At 35.4% G+C, this 22,180-nt stretch overlaps 1 protein-coding gene across 3 annotated transcripts; it reads left to right on the plus strand.

Moving 5' to 3' along the window:
- Window positions 1–389: 389 nt before the first annotated feature.
- Window positions 390–21,955, plus strand: LOC135623471 (calcium permeable stress-gated cation channel 1-like). Of its 3 annotated transcripts, XR_010491407.1 has the most exons (13): window positions 391–747; window positions 3,629–3,968; window positions 5,620–5,769; window positions 6,176–6,311; window positions 8,028–8,129; window positions 9,208–9,327; window positions 9,444–9,524; window positions 11,325–11,665; window positions 15,805–16,050; window positions 16,591–16,915; window positions 18,760–18,993; window positions 21,439–21,754; window positions 21,941–21,955. XR_010491407.1 is itself a non-coding variant. In XM_065126480.1 (12 exons), exons 2-12 carry the CDS (start codon window positions 3,655–3,657, stop codon window positions 21,694–21,696), a joined length of 2,307 nt encoding a protein of 768 aa, XP_064982552.1. In that variant the 5' UTR covers window positions 391–747; window positions 3,629–3,654; the 3' UTR covers window positions 21,697–21,907. The 3 variants fall into 3 exon arrangements, 2 of the variants coding, with proteins under 2 accessions (XP_064982553.1, XP_064982552.1); XM_065126480.1 differs by lacking the exon at window positions 21,941–21,955 and having other exon boundaries at window positions 21,439–21,907; XM_065126481.1 differs by lacking the exons at window positions 15,805–16,050; window positions 21,941–21,955 and having other exon boundaries at window positions 390–747; window positions 21,439–21,907.
- The last annotated feature ends 225 nt before the right edge of the window (window positions 21,956–22,180 follow it).

The raw sequence follows: 22,180 nt of genomic DNA on the forward strand, positions 1-22,180 counted from the left end.
CTTTAAAACTAATTAAGTTGTAATTATGTAAGTCGTAGGTATTACTATTTATTTTTGTCGTTCGAAGGGTGCAGTATTCAAGCTTAGACTTTTCGATAAGTCATCAGCTAAACTTACTAAATAAGCCCTTCGTAGGTATTATTAATAAGAAGGATATGAGTTTTTCTTTTATTTATTTTTTTATTTATTCTGTTATGTCCATTTTATGGACACTAACGGGAGAAAAACAACGATAAATTAATATATCAGAATTATCCAAGTGATTTAAAGAGAAATTATAAGCGGTCGTAAATGAACCGCCATTGTGGGACCCACGAATGGATGGGGACCACGTCGCTCTCGCCCTAGCCATAAACGCCGCGCCTCCGATTCCCTAACGGCGGCTCCCCGTCGCTCGTCGTCAACCTCCCGACTGCGACCAGCCCACCGCGGCCGGCCGAACCCGACTCCATCGGACGTACGGAACGACAGCAGCGATGGAGAGAGGGAGAGAATAAGAGAAACAGCGGAAGCGTCGTGTAGTCGCTGTTCATCGACCCCCCGGGCCTCCAGCGCACCGCAGCCACAGAGTTCGAGTCCCAGGACAAAGGGAGGCACTGTTCTGGTAGCAGCGACGGTGATAGAGATCGACGGAGAGAGAGAGAGAGAGAGAGAGAGAGAGATACCGGAAGCAGCGAGAAAAAGTTGACGTGCACACGCGGCCTTCACTCGTTTTTCACGGCCCCTGCCGACAGTCTGAACTGAAAGGTATATCAGTTTTCTTCTTCTGCCGCTGCTCTCTCTCTCTCTCTCTCTTTCTCTCTCTCTCTCTCAGCTCCTTTATTGAGATGGAGAGTGCTTCCATTGCCATGACTAGTAAACGTTTCTATACTGCTAAGAACGACGATTAGGACGTTCAAACTGGCAAAGACACGTAGCAAAGGCTTTCCTTCTCACTAGTAGTTCGTTTAGGTTCAGCAAACACAAGATAAGATGTGGATTAATGTGTATTTTTTTTTTATGGACAAATAATATATCACAATAATAAAAGTATAAAATCTTTAAATTTTTTTTTTTTTTTATAACTTTACATATCCATCTCAACAGATAAATATATCCATCATTTTTAGGATTTTTTTATAAGTAGTAAAATATTTTATATTATATTTAAAATATTAGTTTGGTGATAGTGTATCATATCCATTCATCAGGATTTTAAAATTTTATTTTCTGAACTTTGAAAATATTATACAAAGATAAGATCAAATTTTGTGGGGATGAGTTTTTTTTTGAATTTTTGAATTTTTGTGAACTATAAGAGGATATCTATTACACTTGAATTTTTGTCATGTTCTTTTAATTCTATTCAAAGTTGTTTTTGTGTCATCCACTATTAAAAGGGTTCATATGATAATATGACAAGAGTTTTCATACAATAACAATAACAATTAGGACAAAGTGCACAGCCTTGTTGATAAGGACCAAAAGTGGAAAATGTTCCATTGCTAAAACAAGCAAGCATAAAATTATATATATGGTGTGGATAATTGGGATCAACTAATGGATATGGCTATCATTTTGCCAAAATTGTAGTACCAATCAATGCCTATGATCAAAACATCTTGGTGATGTTTTTCTTTATCTTTGGTTTGGAACAATTATGTATATGAATTAGCATGAAAAATTAATATATATTATTATCCTCAAATGCTACTAATTCTTATGTGTTCTCTAGTTCTAGATTTTTATATTTATCCTCTAAAATTAATATATATTATCTTGTAAACCGTGAAATTTAGGATACTTCACAAAGGAACTTTTAGAAAATCGACATAAGATTTATGTGGTTCGATATTTTTTATCTACAAAAAATTTAGATCTTTTGCTATATAAAGATAATCAAACACAATGACCTAAAAGGTTATTTTTTGTATGGACCTCTTTAGATCTATTAGATAAAATCTTACAAATACTTATTATTATTTTTCTTTCCTCCTCACCTTGTAATTATAGAACTATGAAATTTAATTTTTTCAAAAAAAAATCATGCTTTACATCTCTTATCCACCTTAGATACTAATCATATTTTTATCTGATTTTTAATGCTAATATATATATATATATATATATATATATATATATATATATATATATATATATATATATATATAAAAGAAACCCATCATTTATCTCTTTACCGACAACGCTTGGTTTGGAGATCACATCATCGGTGCCGACATCGAAGTCGAAGGTTGGGTGGGAAGGTTGTGGCTCGGATATTGCGGATCCAATAAACAAAGCAGATGGCACCATCTGCAATTATTATTAGTATTACGAAAAAGTAACTGTTGACTGTGTTAATTGAATCTACTAATAATATCAATAATTAATGATCCTAACGGCTCCTTGACGGTTCATTCTGTGGAAAGTGGCGTTCCCACACTCCTTGACGGCGTCGTTAAAGCGCTCCCTCGTTTCAGTTACTGATCCTCGTTGCCACCAACTCCTCTCTGGCACTCTCTCCTCGGCCCCCTCTGCTGCTATCTTCGCTTTCCCAAACTCGCAGAGGATTTCGACTCCCCTCCTGCTGTTCTCGCTCTCTCCTTGCTTCTCGATGCTCTGAGGATATGGAGTTCTCGCGATCCATTGTCGTCGAAGGATGATTTGTGGTCGGAGAAGGCGAGATCGGGGTTGTATTGGAAGGGGATAAGAGGAATCCTTGTATCTCGTTGGGCTCTCGGTAGGCGGCCTTGTTTTCTTGTGCTTTGTTGCGATGTCGATGTGAGAGAGAGAAAGATTTCCTTTTTGTTTCTCTTGTCAGAACTGAGGAAAGAAGGAGAAAAGGCAGAGTGTTTCTTGATTACATATGTTTGTTTTCTTGGTGATCTTGCTTGGTATGGTAGATTTCCTTCTGCGTCTAGTGAAGTGTTTGGGAGCGCCACCTGCGCCCGCTTCCTAGCGCAGAATGTTTGGATCATTAGACGAATATTTCGTAAGTAGCATACAATGGGATCTTTGAAGACCTCCATATGATTCTGAATATTGTAGGTTTATTTTATCAAAGTACTATAATGTGAGGTGAAAGATATTGATGTATGCTTTCTTGCAAGATGAGATTACACAACGAACTTGTCTTGCACGAATTCGACACTAAGCATTAGTTGCATTGGTCAAGCCAGTTTTCACATTTAGCTCTCCTTACTTTTTTTATGTGTTTTCTGTTCCTGCTACAAAATTTCTTGCATATGTAATCCGCTGCATTTTAGGTTCTCTTTCTTTTTCTCCAGATGCTTTGTGGATTGCATGATGCAAATATTCCTCACTTCCAGCTGATTATATGGTTCTCTATCTAATCCAAAATACAAATTGTTTCCTTGATAATATCAGTTACAAGCAGAATCAGGCTGTTCTAACTCTTTCAAACTTAGTTTGTCTTTTGTTAGAAATTCAGCTTTTATATTAAATATAATAAAGGTTGTTCGTTCTTTAGATGTAGAAAAACAACAGAATAGTTCTTAGCTTATTCCACCTGATCATTTGATTTTTTTTTCTGTGATTTAAGTGCTTTCTTCAAATCCCATTCATGCTTTTTCGTTGGGTCATGCAATTTTCTTCCTTTGATGTGTGTTTAAATGGTGCACATTTACAGGGAAATCAGTCTTGTAGGAGGCAGCTATGGCTTCAATTAGTGATATTGGACTTTCAGCAGCCATTAACTTTCTGAGTGCCTTAGCTTTCCTCGTGGCATTTGCTGTTTTAAGGCTCCAACCAATAAATGACAGGGTTTACTTTTCAAAGTGGTATCTTAAAGGTATAAGAAGCAGTCCAACCCGTTCCGGGACATTTGTACAAAAGTTTGTCAATTTAAATCTGAGGTCATACTTGAAATTTCTGGAATGGATGCCGGCTGCCCTCAAAATGCCTGAACCAGAGCTAATAGACCATGCTGGACTTGATTCTGCTGTTTTCTTGCGGATATACTTGATTGGGTATGCTACTTATTTTCAGAATTGTGTTCATATATTTGTTCATCATTTAGCTTGTTGCTTTTCATTTATGTCACATCGCTAATTGAGGGAATTTTACTTCTTTGAACTTTTAGTCACATATGATAAGATAATGCAACACTTGACCAGGTGACACACGGAAAGAACAATCAAATGTTATGAAGATGGAATTATGGAAGTATTATTTATCAAATTGAGCTTGATCATCTGCTTTAGTTTATCATCTAAATAGGTGGATAGAAAAACTGAAGCTTCAAAAATCAATCTAGGAAAATATCCTCATTTCCTTCATATGTACATATTTTTGCATATGCAAATTCTTAAATGAAGAGGGCATGTATGCCCCTCATGTTCAGGAATCTCATATAGTTTCTTGCATGGTTCTCTTAATAGATTTGCCTTTTCATTTTGAAGTTGTAGGCAAAAATTACAAAAAATTAACTGCAACTTAAGGTGGCCTAGGTGTGAGATGCAATAAGGTCATTATGTGCCTCACTTCAATTAAGGCACATGATTGTTATGGCATGACTTGAGACACGTGTTATGCAAGTCCTCAAAGAAGTTATCTAGAACAAAGCATGCAGTTTCGAATAATATCGCCCGTACGTACCAGTCCGTCAACTAATCAGTACATGGACCGCCCGTTACCGAACGGAATATATATATATATATATATATATGTATGTATATGTATGTATATATGTATGTATATATGTATGTATATATGTATGTATATGTATGTATATATGTATGTATATGTATGTATATGTATGTATATATGTATGTATATGTATGTATATATATGTATATATGTATGTATATATATATATATTATAAAAGGCGACGTCGTGTCGCCTTGGTGACGTTGCCTTTTTTCGTGATGTCGCCTTATATATATATATATATATATATATATATATATATATACCGAGTGGTATACCGATCGGTATACAGTATCGTACCGTACCGAGCAAATGTTGAAACTCCGGTACAATACAATATTTCAATCCATGATCTAGAATACATATTGTTGAAGTTCTACATCTTTTTTCTCAAAAAAAAGGCCAAGTATATCCAACTCATTTCATTGAGAGAAGTTACCATTTTTTTTTTCAAACTTTCATAATTATGTCCATTTTCTTTAGTTACCATTAGGCTTAAGAGGTCCATTTTTCGAGGAAGGGTAAGAATAAAAATGCTCTGAAATGTTGGCATGTCTGCATGATATCTTGGTTGAGGATGCTTGTGCGTGGCAATGTATGAACACATTTGTGGCTCACATTTAAATATTCAAATATTATGATGGCAGGACTACTGAGAAACATATCACTAATTAAGTTATAAGAATGAGCCAGTGTCAGGCAAAGAATGTATCAAATGCTGTTTGTACTCATTTAAGAGCTTACTCTATGTCTCTATGAAGAGAAATGTGCAAATATTTGTCAAAAGAAATATTTATACTCATGACACATTTATAGTATTAGGAGGAAAAAGAAAGCTGCATATGCAGCCACATACCAAATGGAATGGAAATTCACTGTTTTCTTTTCTATGTTTCAAACTTTCAGTTTCTGTAGTTGTTCTGTGTAAACCTTATAATAATCATCTGTTGTTTTTTCCTTTTGACTTGCAGGCTTAAAATATTTATTCCCATCACCATACTGGCATTCTCGGTTCTTGTACCTGTGAACTGGACTAATGGCACTCTAAATGATTCAAACAACTTACAGTACAGTGATATAGACAAGCTATCCATATCAAATGTTCCAGAACGATCACAGAGGTGAAGTTAGAATTTCATCAACATACTTGTTGCCAATTCGATTTCCTGGCATGTGCTTGTTCTGCATCTGACTGCTGTTTAAAAGTATGTCATTCTCTACATCTAATGCTGGATATAAGCAAATAAAATTTGTATTTAATATATCAATAATCACAATGATATGAAGGAAGTACTATGATAAAAAGGTTTATAAATGGTTGTTTAACAGGTTTAGCTTCTCTCAGTTTGATCCTTTTTGCTATTGGCTCAATTTTGTTTTTTGGAAAGCATTGAACATGTGTATATCTTTTCATTTCTTGAAGCATGTACCACAGATTTGGGCAATGATTGGTAACTGTCAGTTCTGTTGTTTTCCGCCCTCTGGGTTCTTATATCCTTGCCTATAATGTGCTTGTATTTGTCACAGGTTTTGGGCCCATTTGGTTATGGCATATGTCTTTACCTTTTGGACATGTTATGTGTTGCGTAAGGAGTATGGAACAATTGCATCAATGAGGTTACATTTTCTGGCAACAGTGAAACGCCGTCCTGATCAGTTCACCGTAAGCTCATTTGAGATATTCTGAAATTGTTAGCATACCACCTATAACAATTCCCTCAAGTTTTGAGATTCACTTTTGAATTTAAAGTAAATTATAATTTTTTCTCTTTTGACATTTTAGTTGTAATAAATGGGAAAACCCTATAGTGCTTTTTGTGTTAATCATTTCTAGTTTTGCAGTTCTCATTTCTAGTTTTGCAGTTCTCAATTGTGGTTGCTGAAAGATTCAGTTCTTCACTTTGCTTGATTTGACACAACGATATTTACACTGTTTGTGTAGATTGTCTCATTCCTTTCGTGAATGGTTCTGTATTGTCGATGTCAAATGAAGTAAAAGTAGTACTTGGCAAGAGAATTATTTTTGTCATTTCAAAATTAAATAGTTAATCCGGACTTTAAAATTCTTTATCTATAGTGCTTATACTTCTATTACAAATTTTCTTGTCACTGCTTTTTTAATGACATTAACTCCATTTTTTCTTTTAACCAAGAAGGAGATTGCTAGTTTATTATATTATATCATGGATACGGTATTCTGGCACCTAAGCATGCAACTGGATACCTCTGATGTTACTTCTTATATTATGCATCACTCTGTATTAGTCCATCGGATATTAGAATACTTAGTGATGGATAATTGATGATTTGTATTTAGTTGTTTATGACACCTTTTATAAAAATCATAATATCTAGAACTTTAAAACTTAGTGTGATCCAAAAGCATTTAAGCATAATTAGCTTTTATTTTTTAGCTATCCTCAATAATGTATTCTCTCTTATTTGGTTTCCTCTATAATTGCTTAGTATGTTTATATTCTTTTAAAGTATTATCCACAGAAAAAATTAAAAAGAATTTGCTTGGGATAAAACCTCAGAATGATAGCAAAATATCAGTTTCAAAAGGAGGTGGTATTGCTTCTGTTGGTTCTGCTGAAACTGAAACTAAACTCTTGAGCAGGCATGATCACCCAAAACCCAGAATTACTGTAAGTGATTTTATAAGCTAATTCATATCATGCAAATGAGTCGATTTCATTGTAGTTGATCAATCCTGGGTGTAACTCCAAACCTGTGCTTTCAGGAGAGATTTAAGGGAACCTTTATTATCTGAATTTTTTGACCTCAAATAAGGACTTTCTAAAAACTAGTCTAATGTCTCATTAAAATCAGCAGGCTTTTGCCACAAGATTTTTCTAGCACGCTAATGATAAGCTATTGAATGAATGCATCATACTTGTTGTGATTGGTCGTTGGTATCATAGTGTTGTGAATGCTAAATTGGTATGGAGCTAGAGATAAGAACACATCATGGAGTTAGAGATAATGAACACATCAGTTAATTTAATTTCCATGTTCATCATATAAATGCCAGACCTGCTACACTAATATCTTAATTTGGGATGGTGATGAATTTAATCTAGTGAATGCTATATGGGTTTGTGCTATTGTTTAATTTTGCAGTTTATGCACACAGGACAGTTTACAATCTAGATGCACGAGGATACATATCTGTACATGAACTTGGCCTATGTATGGTCATGTGAAAGCATCAATATCTGATAGGATGGTGGTTACTAACATCAAATGAAACTATATGTTTTTATGAGATTGATTCTGTTGGTACCCTATAAACTGATGATTTTCATTGTATTGAATTCTATGGGTGCCTAGTTTTATTTTCTTGTTTGGAAATTTGCTCATGATACATTCTCTTCAGGTCATCGTCCGAAATGTGCCACCTGATCCTGATGAGTCAGTAAGCGAGCTCGTTGAACATTTTTTCCTTGTTAATCATCGGGATAACTATTTAACTCATCAGGTATTTATTTTGTCATTGATTACTTCAGTAATTGTGGATGTGCACTAGCATAGCATCATCATTATGAAGGATATAGCTTTAAATAATGTCATTGATTATTTTTCTAGTGCCATTTAGGTGCTGTTTATACAACTTTTATAATAGCAAAATATGCATCGTTATGATGCTTTAAGATATATATAACAGAATGGTGTCATATTACCAGTCCTTAGAGTTGCAGTTGTAAATCCAATTTAGAAGCAGTTAGGTATACGCTTCAGTTGTGATTCATTTATTATCGATTATTATCTTCAACCACAAGTCTTTAATTGCTGCATGCATATTACTGCTAACCTTGTGCATATGCTGGGCATGTATCTATACATGTTTTACTTATGGGCTTGACATGCGACACATACCTATTTTGCATGTTTTTCTGGGGAAAAGATACTGGAAAGGAGTAGATAATCTTTTTCTTTAGAAGGGAAGATTAAACTTTTTTTAATGTTATTTCACTCTGAGAGTTTTTGTTGCACATAAAGGTTTGTTTAATTCTAACTCTTATTTTCCTTTTCCAGAGATCTGCATATTCCTTTTTCCTAATGTAGCTTCATCTCTTTTGGCTTTTGTTATTCTTCATATCTTTCCTTTAATCTCCTTCATTTGCTTAATGAAATGAGTTGAATAGCTGTAATGCCTGTCCTTTGTCTCTGAAAAAGGAAAATAAAGGGTCTTGCAAGTCAGGGAAGATTGCATATATGAATGATGATATACTAATGATTCATGTGAACCTGTGTAAGTTTTTGACACTTGATTGGGAATTTATGTTATTCCCCTAAAAGTATATCATTCCAACAAGAATGTGGCACTTAAAAATAGTGAATGTTCATATTTGGTTCATGATGTAGATTAGAAATTAAAATCAGTCAGTGTATTGTAGAGTGTAAACACTAAGAAGTGCTAGGATGAAATTATTTTCAAAAGAGAAACTACTTTGGATACATTTTACAATATTATTGTCTTAGAGAACTATATGTAACTCTTATATCATTAAATATTTTTTCGAAATATTTGTAACTGATTTTTACATGCTGTTTAGGTTGTGTATAATGCTAACACTCTTGCTAAGCTGGTTGAAGAGAAGAAACAGATGGAGAACTGGCTTGACTACTACCAATTAAAATTTGATCGCAATCCATCAAAAAGACCTACTCGAAAGGTTATCTAGAAAGATAATGACATTCTTTTTCTATAATATGTTCTTTTTAATTGTTCTTATTTTATCTATCCTCTGGTCGAGTAATGACTAATGAGTTTGTATTTTGTTGTTAACAGACTGGTTTTCTGGGACTGTGTGGTGACAAGGTGGACGCAATTGATTTGTACACATCTAAGGTTGATAAACTCTCTGAAGAAGTAAGTACTGATATTTGGAATTTGAAGTCTAAAATTAATTATATGATGCCGAATCTGTGGTTAACAAATGGTATGCTTATTTATCACTAATTATTTTTCTCATTTTAGTTAATGAAATAATACAAACTTGCATAGTTTTGAATTATCTGGTTGCTTGCATCTCACTTCCCTGGAACTGGTTGATTTCCATACTTAAGTTGAGATATGATACAGAAATTTTATTCAAGTTCAATATTTATTTGTTGACAATTAAATGGACATTGTCTCGAATTAATTTGCATTTAGTACTAGTTCATTTTTTTTATCATGATTGCTCACCTTTCCATAGCTCCATATACTTCTCTTTGTTGGTGCCTCTGGTCCAGTGTTTTTTGATATGCATGTTGAGGCCCTTGTCTGTGTGTTGACATACGCTACATACCACAAAATGCATCAGACAATATGTGGTCCAGTGTTTTTTGATATGCATGTTGAGGCCCTTGTCTGTGTGTTGACATACGCTACATACCACAAAATGCATCAGACAATATGTGGTACTCACCTCTACCATTGTCACCGTACCGTTTGTCACTGCTGTGCTGCTACTGCACCTGCTGCACAGAGAGAGTAGATATAGAATTATGTAACTACCTGTGGTCACTTTGTCTCCAGAATAATCATTAGATTAATTCAATAATCTGTCAAGCAACATACAACCAGACATGTCGATACTACAATTTATTAGAAAAAACACGACATGGCATGCCATAGACATGGAAATTAGTAATTATGTAGTTTAAATATTCTAGTAATAGTTTTATTTGTGAGAACTTATTTTGTACAATTTATGATTAGCATTAATAAAAATTACATATGAACCATTCACCAATTTCATATGAAAAATATCAATTAGATACTCAGCGAGAATAATTCAAAAATTAAGTTGCATACATAATGTCATGAGGCCTTGGATGATGTGTCCTACAACAATACTAAATATAAATGTATCACATGTAGATGATGCAGATATTGAATTGGTTTTAACTTTTAAGTATCTGACATGTTGGGCGGTGTCTGACAAGAATCAGTGTTTGACACAATTACAATATAGAAGCAAGAAGCATATTCATGCTTCATATATTCTAATTTAATACATTTATGCTATCTTGGTTTTTTCTGACTTGCCAGTTTATGTAATTGTGTGTAACCAACGTACCAAAACAAATCATTATAGTCTATCAAACTCTATATAAATCTCTAATATGTTGATAATTGATTTCCCTGGAAAAAATTGTCACTCTGAATTTGAAGTTGAAACTTTCCCAAAAATGAGGTAGAAAGCTTGATGTTATCTTTTAATAATGGTGATTAACTGTCTTCATATGCCATTCTCAAAGAATCAAATCAATTATATATATATATATATATATATATATATATATATATATATATATATCTTATTGATTAGACATCACAAATGTTTTTTTACGATTCTATATCCTATTAACACTTTATCATGCTGATACTATTTCATGTGTAGTTTAGGATTTGGAATTGATTAATCTTTTAGGTGTTCTTTGTATATTCATGTTATGGATATTGGGGAAGGAGTTTGATTTAGATGTTTGTTGACTTCTAAAATTAACAGCTTAAAAATGGTCTAAACCCTAAGAAAGTGTTCCCTAATGCTAGATCAGTAGATTGTACTATAAAAGGGTTCCTTAGTGTTAGATTCTACTTTGTAAATGTACAGTTAGGAAAGCTTCCTTTTTGTTTCTTACTTAATTTAGTTTCCTGTTCTTTTGTCAATTACATTTTCAGGAAGCTGCAGAACGTGAAAAGATAATAAAAAACCCTAAGTTTATTATGCCAGCTGCTTTTGTTTCTTTTCGAACACGATGGGGGGCAGCAGTTTGTGCGCAAACACAGCAAAGTAGAAACCCCACCTTGTGGTTGACTGAGTGGGCTCCAGAACCTCGTGATGTATATTGGCAGAATCTAGCGATTCCCTTCGTTTCCATTACAATAAGACGGTTGATTGTGGCAGTTGCCTTCTTCTTTCTTACCTTCTTCTTTATGATTCCAATAACATTTGTACAGTCTCTGGCAAATATTGAGGGAATTGAGAAGGCGGTTCCATTTTTGAAGCCCTTAATTGAAGTGTAAGTATACTTCACTGTTTAACTTAAAGGTTCCATGGTACTTATATCATTGGCAACTGTATTTCATTATTTTGAAATTATCTTTAATATAATTTCGATTCATTGCAAATTTAACATCTTATTGTATAGCTTACTTGTATCCAGATTGTTGCCCCTTCAGTGTTGTTATAACTCCTTTCTCTGAAGTCTTTATGAACCACTACAAGCACATGAGGATGACAAATATGCTATGAGATGTACGACTTTAGACATGCACTTTGCCTTCCATATGATGAAGATGTTTAGTACTGTGTAAGCCATAAGGTTTAAGGGAGGAACAAATCTTTACATGGCCTTGGTCTGCTTTAAAAGAGCATAGGGTTGAGCAATTATAGTAAGGCGTATCTGAAGGGGATCCCTGGTTTTAAGTTTTTTTTTTTCTTTTTTAATATGACCGCACTGGACCACCTGAAATGGGCTGGTGCAAAAAGTATGGTTAGATCAAATTTTAGTTTGTGCCAACCAATACAGGGGCATATGTTAACTAGACAGTGTGGGATCATATCATTCCAAAAAGTTATAGACATAGTGCAGAAGTTGATAAGACAAATCTTTTCATGACATGTTTTAAAAGCAATAACAAGCATGGTTTATGACATATTTTGCTGTGACTTCCATCGATTTATAAATCATTTAGAAAAAAATGATGATCGAATAATTTTGAAGAAAGCTAAAGCATCATGACTTAGGTGACCTATAAGCACAATAACTCATACTTGGATGCCAATGCAGCCAAAATTCTCAAGCCAAATTATCAGCAGTTATTATTATGTATACTAAGGTTAACTTTTGTGTTTCATATCCATGCTAGCTAGAAGCTACAGTATTTTGTTTCATAGCTGGGTTGGGTCATCAAAGTGATTAGCTAAACATACCTCTAAGTTGAGCAGATGGGTATTGGAGGCAAGTGGCACTGCACACAGAATGAGCTAAAGACACCTCTAAGCTAAATGCTATCACATTAATATGTGTATGATATTATTTCATGCATTGAATAATGTCCTATCAATTCTAAGAGGGTGTGCATGAGCAATTCCAATGATCCAAGGGCTATTTGTGGTATTTGTCAAGTTACACAATTTTGTGTGCTGATACTGTATCAGTTAGGACTCACACCGAGTGTTGGTATGTTAGTGCATGCCAAGTTTTGTAAAAAGTCTAAGAAAACTGAAAAAAAGAGACTATCTGGTCAGAGCCTGTACCACATTTTGCCGGGTGGTACTGGTCCTGTACCAATTGGTACCAGCCCTGTCTTAAGTGTGTTTGGCAGTACAAGCCCTGTGCCGGGTGTGCATGAATAATGTCCTATGAATTCTAAGAGGGTGTGCATGAGCAATTCCAATGATCTAAGGGCTATTTGTGGTATTTGTCAAGTTACACAATTTTGTGTGCTGATACTGTATCAGTTAGGACTCACACCGAGTGTTGGTATGTTAGTGCATGCCAAGTTTTGTAAAAAGTCTAAGAAAACTGAAAAAAAGAGACTATCTGGTAAGAGCCTGTACCACATTTTGCCGGGTGGTACTGGTCCTGTACCAATTGGTACCAGCCCTGTCTTAAAGTGTATTTGGCAGTACAAGCCCTGTGCCGCTAGGTACAGGTGCAGTACTAGATGTATGGCCTGGTTTACTATGCTCTATGTATCAGTTGCTAGTCAGACCGATGAACATCACATGTACTGAACTGTAATGATGTGGTATTGCAAACTTTGGTAGTTGTAACTTTATTAGGGTGGAAATAAAACTTCCAACTTTTTCTGGAAAAAAAGGATTGGACACTTCAGTCATTCATGATTTATGAAAAGCTCTATTTAGGAATACAAAATAAAAACAGACAAAAGAAGGTTCAGGATTGTATCAGAAAAAGATGAAAAACAAAGGAAAAGCTTCTGGGAGATGTAATAAGTTTTGGGTTGTGACTCACCTTGGAGATCCTATTTTCTAGTTCTTTCCCATTATCTTGCGTTCCCATCACATATTGTTGTGTCATCTGTCTCTTCTGCTGCTCATTTATGTGAGCAGACCATTCCTTCGGAAGAGAAGGCATATGGAGACTGGTGGCATTTCAGTAAGGCCATGATATAGTGCATCTCCATTCAAGTTTGTGTAAGCACATTGACAGAAGAAATGCTTAGTAGTTTCTGCTGCTGTATTACAAAAAGTAATCAAGGTTTAACTCAAGGTATGCAATTTCAAATGGTACTGTCCGGTTCGGACGGTACGTACCGGTCCGACGGTATACCAATACTCGGACCGCCCGTTATCGGGCGGAATGTTTAAAAGCGCCCCGTATCGGACGATACAGGGTAATATCGGGCGGTAACGGTTAGATATTACATACCACCCAAGATTTTACACATGCCACCCAAGATTCAGATCATGGAACTCGACAAGGTACTGGTCAAGTTTATGCGCGGAAGGGGAAGGCAGTGGATGAATTTGAGCAGATGCGACAAAGCCTACATGATATAGACACAGAAAGAAGCTTATCGTATTCACAGCCATCATATTATAGAGAATCATATGGGCAACAACAGTATAGTGATAGTTGGTCATCCTTCTCTGAGCAACAGTATGATACAGAGCAGCAGATCAGTAGCAAAAGTAGAAGCTCTGACATTCACCAATATATACATCAAGAGCTGCTTCGGACAAATATGATTCATGACGATCAGCCTACGATCAGCACCACATTGATGCATTAATGACATACGGTGTATCAATACACTATGTCATGGGATCAATTTCATGATTGGGTCCAACAAACATATCATATTGATATGCAGATGTATAGGATCGAGGACCCTGATCCATCACCCGTGGAGGCCTGTCGTTCGTTTTGATGGCAGAATCAGCAATCAGGTATATCTACATATGTGATTATTTAATTCATTTGAATTTTAGAGTTTATATTGTAACAAAATAGTCTAACAATTTAAATGATTTTCTGTTGATATTTCAATATTTACATAAGGACAAACCGTAATGGACTGAAATACGAACGTTGCACAAGATATTCTTCAAAGTCTGAAAAAGATATGTGATACTATTATTACCTAATTTACATTGATTTTGCTAAACTTATGTTATTACTATATTTATTTCTAACTTAAAAACCTTATCCTAGCTTTTTTTTTTTACTTTCAGATATTTTCGGAGGGTTTTATTTTACACCTAAATTAGGTGTACCGCTCGGTACACCCTAGCGTAGCGCTTGGTACATGGTACCGTACCATACTGAGCTAACCTCGAAACACCGGTATGGTACGATATTGCATACCTTGGTTTAACTGCATGTCCTTCCTGCATGCATCTATGATTAACGTGGAGCCATAAATGAAACTGGATGAGAGGTGTAACCGTTCCCTCTCAAGAAAATAAGAAATGGAAAAAATCTCACAGGTTTACTGAACATCTCAACATGTAAGCTTTATTTCTGGACTCCATTGTGCCTAAACCACAATTTTTTATGTGTGGGCTTACATTACATTAAGCCAAAAATTTCTCTGTGAAACATTTTCTTTTAGCAAAAGTTAGTATTACAAGTAAATCAGCTTCAAAATGTAAAAGATACTAGCTCAGACCCTAGGCTGTCAGTGTTAGATTATTTGCAAGAATTCTATTGTAACAATAGGCATGAGTAATAATGATATAGGAGATGTTATAATTTAAGGAGCCAATATTGTGTGAAAGAGATCCTATCAGCTGAAAATAAGTTACAAGGGAACTTATATGGTCGGTATTCTGGACCATTCGGGGGGAAACCACCAAGAGCTTAAGGAATATTTTGTATATACTGGTCAGGCACATAGCAGTTGTTTTTCTTATCTGAGTTTGCTGGTATGGTACCAGTGCTTGTTTTCCTACCTGATTTTTCTTGTATTTTACCAAAACTTATGGACTCCAATATACTTGCACTTTTTTATGCCTGATGTCTGCTCATCATTTTTATATTGCTTCTAGTTGTTTTATGAAATTTTAGATATGGTTGTGGACTCTACTGTTATGAAGTTACATATTGTGTAATTTCTGTTTAATTTGTTTATTCTGCCATCGGTTTTCCCCCCCCATCTGCTGATATGCTGTTGTATGATTGCAAAGACCTGTCATCAAGTCATTCATCCAAGGTTTTCTCCCTGGAATTGCTCTGAAGATCTTTCTTATATTGCTGCCTACAATATTGATGATCATGTCAAAGTTTGAAGGATTTATATCCTTGTCAGCTCTCCAGCGAAGATCTGCATCCAGATACTACCTATTTTTACTAGTTAATGTGTTCTTAGGGAGCATAATTGCTGGAACAGCATTTGAGCAATTAAATACTTTTATTCATCAGTCAGCAAATGAGTATGTTCTGCACTTGCCTTTATTTGAAAGCCAACTCACTAAAGTTTGTGGGAATTAAATTTTTTTAGGTTTATACAATGGCAATGCTTTTGATGTGAATTTACAATTTGATTTGCACGTTAATAAGCTTAGACATATATACCAACAACCTAATTAATTGACTCATCGTTTATAATGATCTTTTACATAAGCATATTCTCTATCCAAAATACGTTATTGTGTTCATATTCTTTATGTGTGTAGATGGTCAGCGAATTGCAGAGGGCTTCATAAGTTATCTATTATATTTTTTTATGGATTGTGTACTTATTTTCTTTACTGAGAACTATACTGTCAGATCTCATATGGTTGATGTGCCTCAGAAATGTAAACTGAATGTGATCCAGAAAGTGCCTGAGATTAATTTGGTTGGCAAAATTAACTTTTAGAATCTGTACATGTATTCATGATAATTCATCAGGTCTAGCTTGTGTATTTATCTTTTTTTGGACATTAAATCCTTTATAGTCTAACTGCTTTGAAATGGATCCGGTTACGCAGAATCCCAGAGAAAATAGGTGTATCTATTCCGATGAAAGCAACCTTCTTCGTTACATATATCATGGTTGATGGTTGGGCTGGAATTGCTGGGGAGATTCTGAGGTTGAAGCCATTAATAATCTACCACTTGAAAAACTTTTTCTTGGTAAAGACCGAAAAGGACAGAGAAGAGGCAATGGATCCAGGAAGTATCGAGTTTGCCACATCTGAACCTCAAATACAGCTGTATTTCTTACTTGGCCTTGTATATGCAACCGTCACCCCCTTCTTACTTCCTTTCATACTAATATTTTTTGGTCTGGCATATGTTGTTTTTCGTCATCAGGTGAGCAATTTCAAAACTAATCATGCATTTGCAATTGCAATAATTTCACGAAAGGCTTAGTTTTAACAACTTTACATGCATATCTTATTTATTATGTTGTAGTTCATGGTTGAGTTCTAAGTTCTGTAATGCTAGTTATTTTTCTGTTTTACCCTCATTGAATTTGTTCTACATATTCAACTGTAAACTATGATAACTAATTTTGTGACCCATATACTTGGAGAGAACAATTATTTTCCTCAACTCTGATCAAGTTATTATCCTACTTCAATGATAGATTATCTTTTAAGGCAATGCTAGGCAATGGTCTATCAACTTATTTTATGATGCATATGAAACAAGAATATACAGAAGGAAAGAGATGAGAGAAAAGAGGGGAGGAGAAAGATAACCTATACAAGCTGGTAGGTAATGATCAAACAAAGTTCTAACCGTAGAGGTGGTGTCAGTGTGAGGGGGGCGGAGGTGAAGGTGGTGGGGAGAGTGAGACTGATAGAATGAGAAGAGAAAAAAATGAAAATGAAAATTTCAAGATAGCTATGACACCTCTCAAAAAATAAAGAAAAAGGTATTAGTATTGAGAAGTAGGCTTACCATATAACATATTTTTATTGAGTGGTGCAACTTATAGAGGATCAAACCAGGCGGAATCACATAATCCACATCCTGATTGGCTGCCCATACTAGACTGGGTAAAATCATGCATGTCCCTGTTGTTTATCAAACTGGAAAATATTAATCCCTACCAAGGCCATACAGGAATTATGCTAAACCATGATCTGCAATTAGTCTTATCTACGTTGAGGAGAAAACCTGCTTTTTTCTGGGGTTGTTGGACATGGAAGTCTTCTCATTAAGTGTTTAGTCTATAACAGATTGAATTTGATCTGCTGCTTTTGGCCGGTACCTGGCGCTATTTTTCTACTACTGCATCATAGAAGTTTCTGATGTTTACAACCTTAGCGTCTATTAGCTTTGCAAAATGATTGTTTGATTCACTTTACAGTATTCTCCAAAATCTAAAGGCTATTGTGATTGATTAGATATTTGGGTTATAGATTAATGTTCATGGAACCAAAGTTAGGAGTAGGTAGCACTAAAATAAATGTAACTTAAAGGATAAAGTGATGTTCCTAAAAGTTGTCCAAAAGAGTAGAATTTAACTCACTAGAAATCACCAATGCATATACGGAAATCAGATTGGGATGGAATTAGAATTGCTGGCTTTGTGCATATGTGTCAAGCTTAACTTCTAAATTTATATTGTTTTCTAACCACCTTGTAATATTCCTGCTGTAGCATCTTTTTCTTTTCTAACCCGACCTTAGTGCCAAAAAAAGCTCATGCAATTCTTGCCTAAGATCCATTACCAACATCCCATTTTTATCTTAATAAAAATATAACTATATTTCTGTAGCTATTTTCAAGAGCAGTAAACTCGTAGAAGTTCTACTAATTGATCAATTGACTTCTGTCATGATTGTTGTCTTCTCAAGGAAGTCCTTAGCATGTTATTTTTATTTCATACACTTAATGAAATCGGAACTAACAGGCATTGGCCCAGCCTTTGTTGAAAAAGATAAAGAAGTTTGAAACAACATAAGATGAGGGAAACAAATAATTAGGTGAGCTAACATACCTATAAAGATTTAGTGAAAAGCATATACCACCAAAATAAACATGAATTTGAATGTGTCTCCATATTTGATTTGTGACTTCTGCACCAGTTTACTTGCTCATTCAACTTTTATCAGTGTGGCATATGTATATCTAGTCAATCAGTGATTTTGCATCTTAAAACTCCAGTATCTTTATTTCTGATTTATATACTGTTTATGATCTAGATTATAAATGTCTACAATCAAGAATATGAGAGTGCAGCAGCATTTTGGCCAGATGTTCATGGCCGCATTATCAGTGCACTGGTTATATCCCAACTTCTTCTACTTGGACTCTTAAGTACAAAGAAGGCTGCAGATTCAACGCCATTCCTTATTGCCCTTCCTATATTGACTATATGGTTTCATAGGTTTTGCAAGAATCGCTATGAATCTGCCTTTGTTAAATATCCAATTCAGGTAACTTCTGTTGCAATATTTTATTTAATTGTACTAGATGAATTAATTTTTGCTGTATATTTTATGTATGTAACTGATGCATTTTTAAGATCTCTATGATTGATTAAAATTCATGGTTATAGTTATAATTTAAAATGATGTACTTCTTAATAAATTTACTAACTGAAAGTGGAGGAGATATAACTTATTCTATTGATAATTGTTTATCTATTCCAGTATGATGTGAATTGTCCTCTTATAGTGAGTCAGCATGTATTTTAGACTTGCAACCGCATTTACAAAGAAAGGCATATTGTTTTTTGAGATGTGGAACTACTTGGTGAAGCAATCAGGAATTTAGAAGCAATAATATAATGAGGATGAAAAATAATGCAGCTGATTCACAGTATCTTTCCTTCATTTTGATCAAAAATTTTATCTAGGCAGCATTCTCTGTGCCACCTAGCTGTATCTGGTTTCCCATGCCATACAGATGCTTGGAAGTCGCAACAGAACATGATATTAAATGGACCTTGTATGTCATGTCAATATGATTCTTATACTTGAAGTGCATTTCTAAACAAAGGCATGTGGGACTATAACATGCATGTGCTTGTGTGAGACGGAATTGGTTTATGAAGTAACCAGAAAATTAGGTACAAAAGAACAAAATAAGGAAAGAAAATGTCTTTATTACGGTCAAGTATTATAATTTGGGTAAAATCATGTCTACAATCTGCATGCATTGGATTTCCATTTCAAGTGTATTTCTGAACAAAAGCATACGTGCTAGTAGAAAATTGATTATGTTTAATCAAGTTTAGGAACACACGTCCACAATTTCAACCGATAAATTCGAAAACGCATTTAACATATTTGACAGTAGCATGGAGCAGGGTCTGCAGTACCGAACTGTACCACCTGGTACGGGCAGTACGTATCGGTCTGATCGGTTGCCGGTACGCAGACCACCTGTTACCGGTCCGAGTGCACTGTAGCACTGTAACAGTGCAGCACTGTAGCACTGTAGCAGTACTACAGTACTCGGCACACCTGGGTGTACCGCTCGGTATACCGTACCCTACCGGTACCGAGCCCAGATCGAAATACCGGTATGGTATGGTATTGCGAACCTTGGCATGGAGTACATACTGGTAATGCTGGCACCTGAAGATTCTTCTAGTTTTGAGGATATAAATCATTTTCTGTTCAAAGTTCTTCACATTATTAAAAAAACTACTCTTATCTCACACTAGAGATGATTGGGATTCCGGATTAATCTAATGGATCATAGTCAGGATCAGAAAGAATATCATGTGTTAAACAGTATCAAATTATTAGTTTTCTGGTAAGTGGTAACATAGCTGTATTAGTGAATGTTCAGGATATTGTATTCTATTTCATGAGAAGTCATCATAACATTCAATTCTCATGTTGGCTCACCAAATATGATTCCAAGTTTGTCTAGGAGAAGTACAGTTAGTTGCATGTGTGCTCTTATTGAACCAGCACATTACGGGCATGAACCTACTTGCACTAATATACACCTGCATGCATTTATGATCCTTTCTGAATCATCGCTATACAGTCAATGTGGATACACATTCTGCTTGCTTTTCACTGTTATCGATGAAACATTAAAGCTTCACATTGCTTTCTGTCTCCTGATCATATGTTATCTATTTGCCATAGTTGTCGGGTACTTCATTAGTACTGTTATCAGGATATTGCATTCTTTTTCATGGGAAGTCATAATAACATTCAGTTCTCATGTTGGCTCACCATATATGATTCCAAGGTTGTCTAGGAGAAGTACAGTTAGTTGCATGTATGTTCTTATTGAACCAGCACATTACGGGCATGAACCTCCTTGCACTAATATACACCTGCATACATTTATGATCCTTTCTGAATCATCAATATACAGTCAATGTTAAAACTTCACATTGTTTTCTGTCTCCTGATCACTATACAGCCGGGTGCTTCATTAGTATCTGATGACTGACTCTTTAGTATCTGCTTTTGAGGAAATTAAAAGATTACAATCAAGCATAGTATCTGCTTTTGGATATCTGGATGGTTTTATTTCCTTCTCATCCAAAATTTTATCAACCTTCAAACTATGCTTGATTGTTGACCTTTTTATTTATTTTTGCCAATGAAATCTTGAAGTGTATGGTCTTTAATTAAACTCGGTGTTGTCTCTTGTGTAAATTGCATCTCTGATTGTTAGCACAAAGCAAGTGAGAAAAATGGGAACGTAGTTACTGCATGAAATGTCTACATCTACACCTTATTGGATAATTGTTTCTGAAATATCACTTTTCCGCATAATCTTATCAAGGAATGTTCTTAACTCGATATAAGTTATAATATTGCCGCAGAATTTTGTTCCTTACAGATTTTCTAATTAGAATTCAGAAGCATGGAATCTTATTTCTCTTGTACCTATTTTTCTTTTTCCAGGAAGCAATGATGAAGGATACATTAGAACGTGCCAGGGAGCCCAATCTTGACCTGAAAGCATACTTATCGAATGCGTATGTACACCCAGTCTTCAAAGACGGGGAGGACGAGGACAGTGTCGCAACCGACGAAGAGAAAGAAGTCGAGAATGTACTGGTGCCGACCAAGCGCGCATCACGCAGGAACACCCCAGTTCCCAGCAAATTTGGCTGCTCCTCACCACCTTCCCTTCCTGATGATGTGCAAGAACTGCTATAGTCTCTCACCAGTGTCGTGCACTCCTCTCCTGTTTTGTCATGTAAATTAGCTTTGCAAGGTAATAGTTCATCGGACTTCCCATGCATCCATCTGCATTATGTTTCAACCAGATTGAGCTGTCCGAATGCATTTAGTATGGAAAAGAGAAACATCTGGTTTTAATGGACGCTCACCTTTCTTTCTTTCTCACCAGTAAATGGTTTAAATATCATATGCTGTCTTCTAAGAATATTATTTTCTACAGAGTAGAATCCGTGAAATCGATCCCAAATGGTTGGGGACATTGAACCCATCCTGTGTGTGCAGAAACCACGAATCCCATGTGAACTCAGACAACTGAGCCGCATTGGACGGTCCCACTGCTTTGAAATTTGAATCTCCTGCCACCGTCCGCCTCGTCACAGTTGAGGCGGTTGCCTTTGCGCCTCTCCCCCAACCCCACTAAGAGACGCCCTCTCCAACAAATTGTATGCCAAGAACACTT

This window comes from Musa acuminata, chromosome BXJ2-9 (assembly GCF_036884655.1).
Source record: "Musa acuminata AAA Group cultivar baxijiao chromosome BXJ2-9, Cavendish_Baxijiao_AAA, whole genome shotgun sequence".
NCBI lineage: Eukaryota > Viridiplantae > Streptophyta > Magnoliopsida > Zingiberales > Musaceae > Musa > Musa acuminata.

What these genes read in the sequence shown, in the direction of transcription:
- LOC135623471 (XM_065126480.1), top strand. Translation starts at nt 3,655, where the DNA reads ATGGCTTCAATTAGTGATATTGGACTTTCAGCAGCCATTAACTTTCTG. An exon ending in TTGCGGATATACTTGATTGG is followed by an intron (nt 3,969 to 5,619) that starts GTATGCTACTTA and finishes TTTGACTTGCAG; the next exon opens with GCTTAAAATATTTATTCCCA. An exon ending in CAAAAAGACCTACTCGAAAG is followed by an intron (nt 9,328 to 9,443) that starts GTTATCTAGAAA and finishes TGTTGTTAACAG; the next exon opens with ACTGGTTTTCTGGGACTGTG.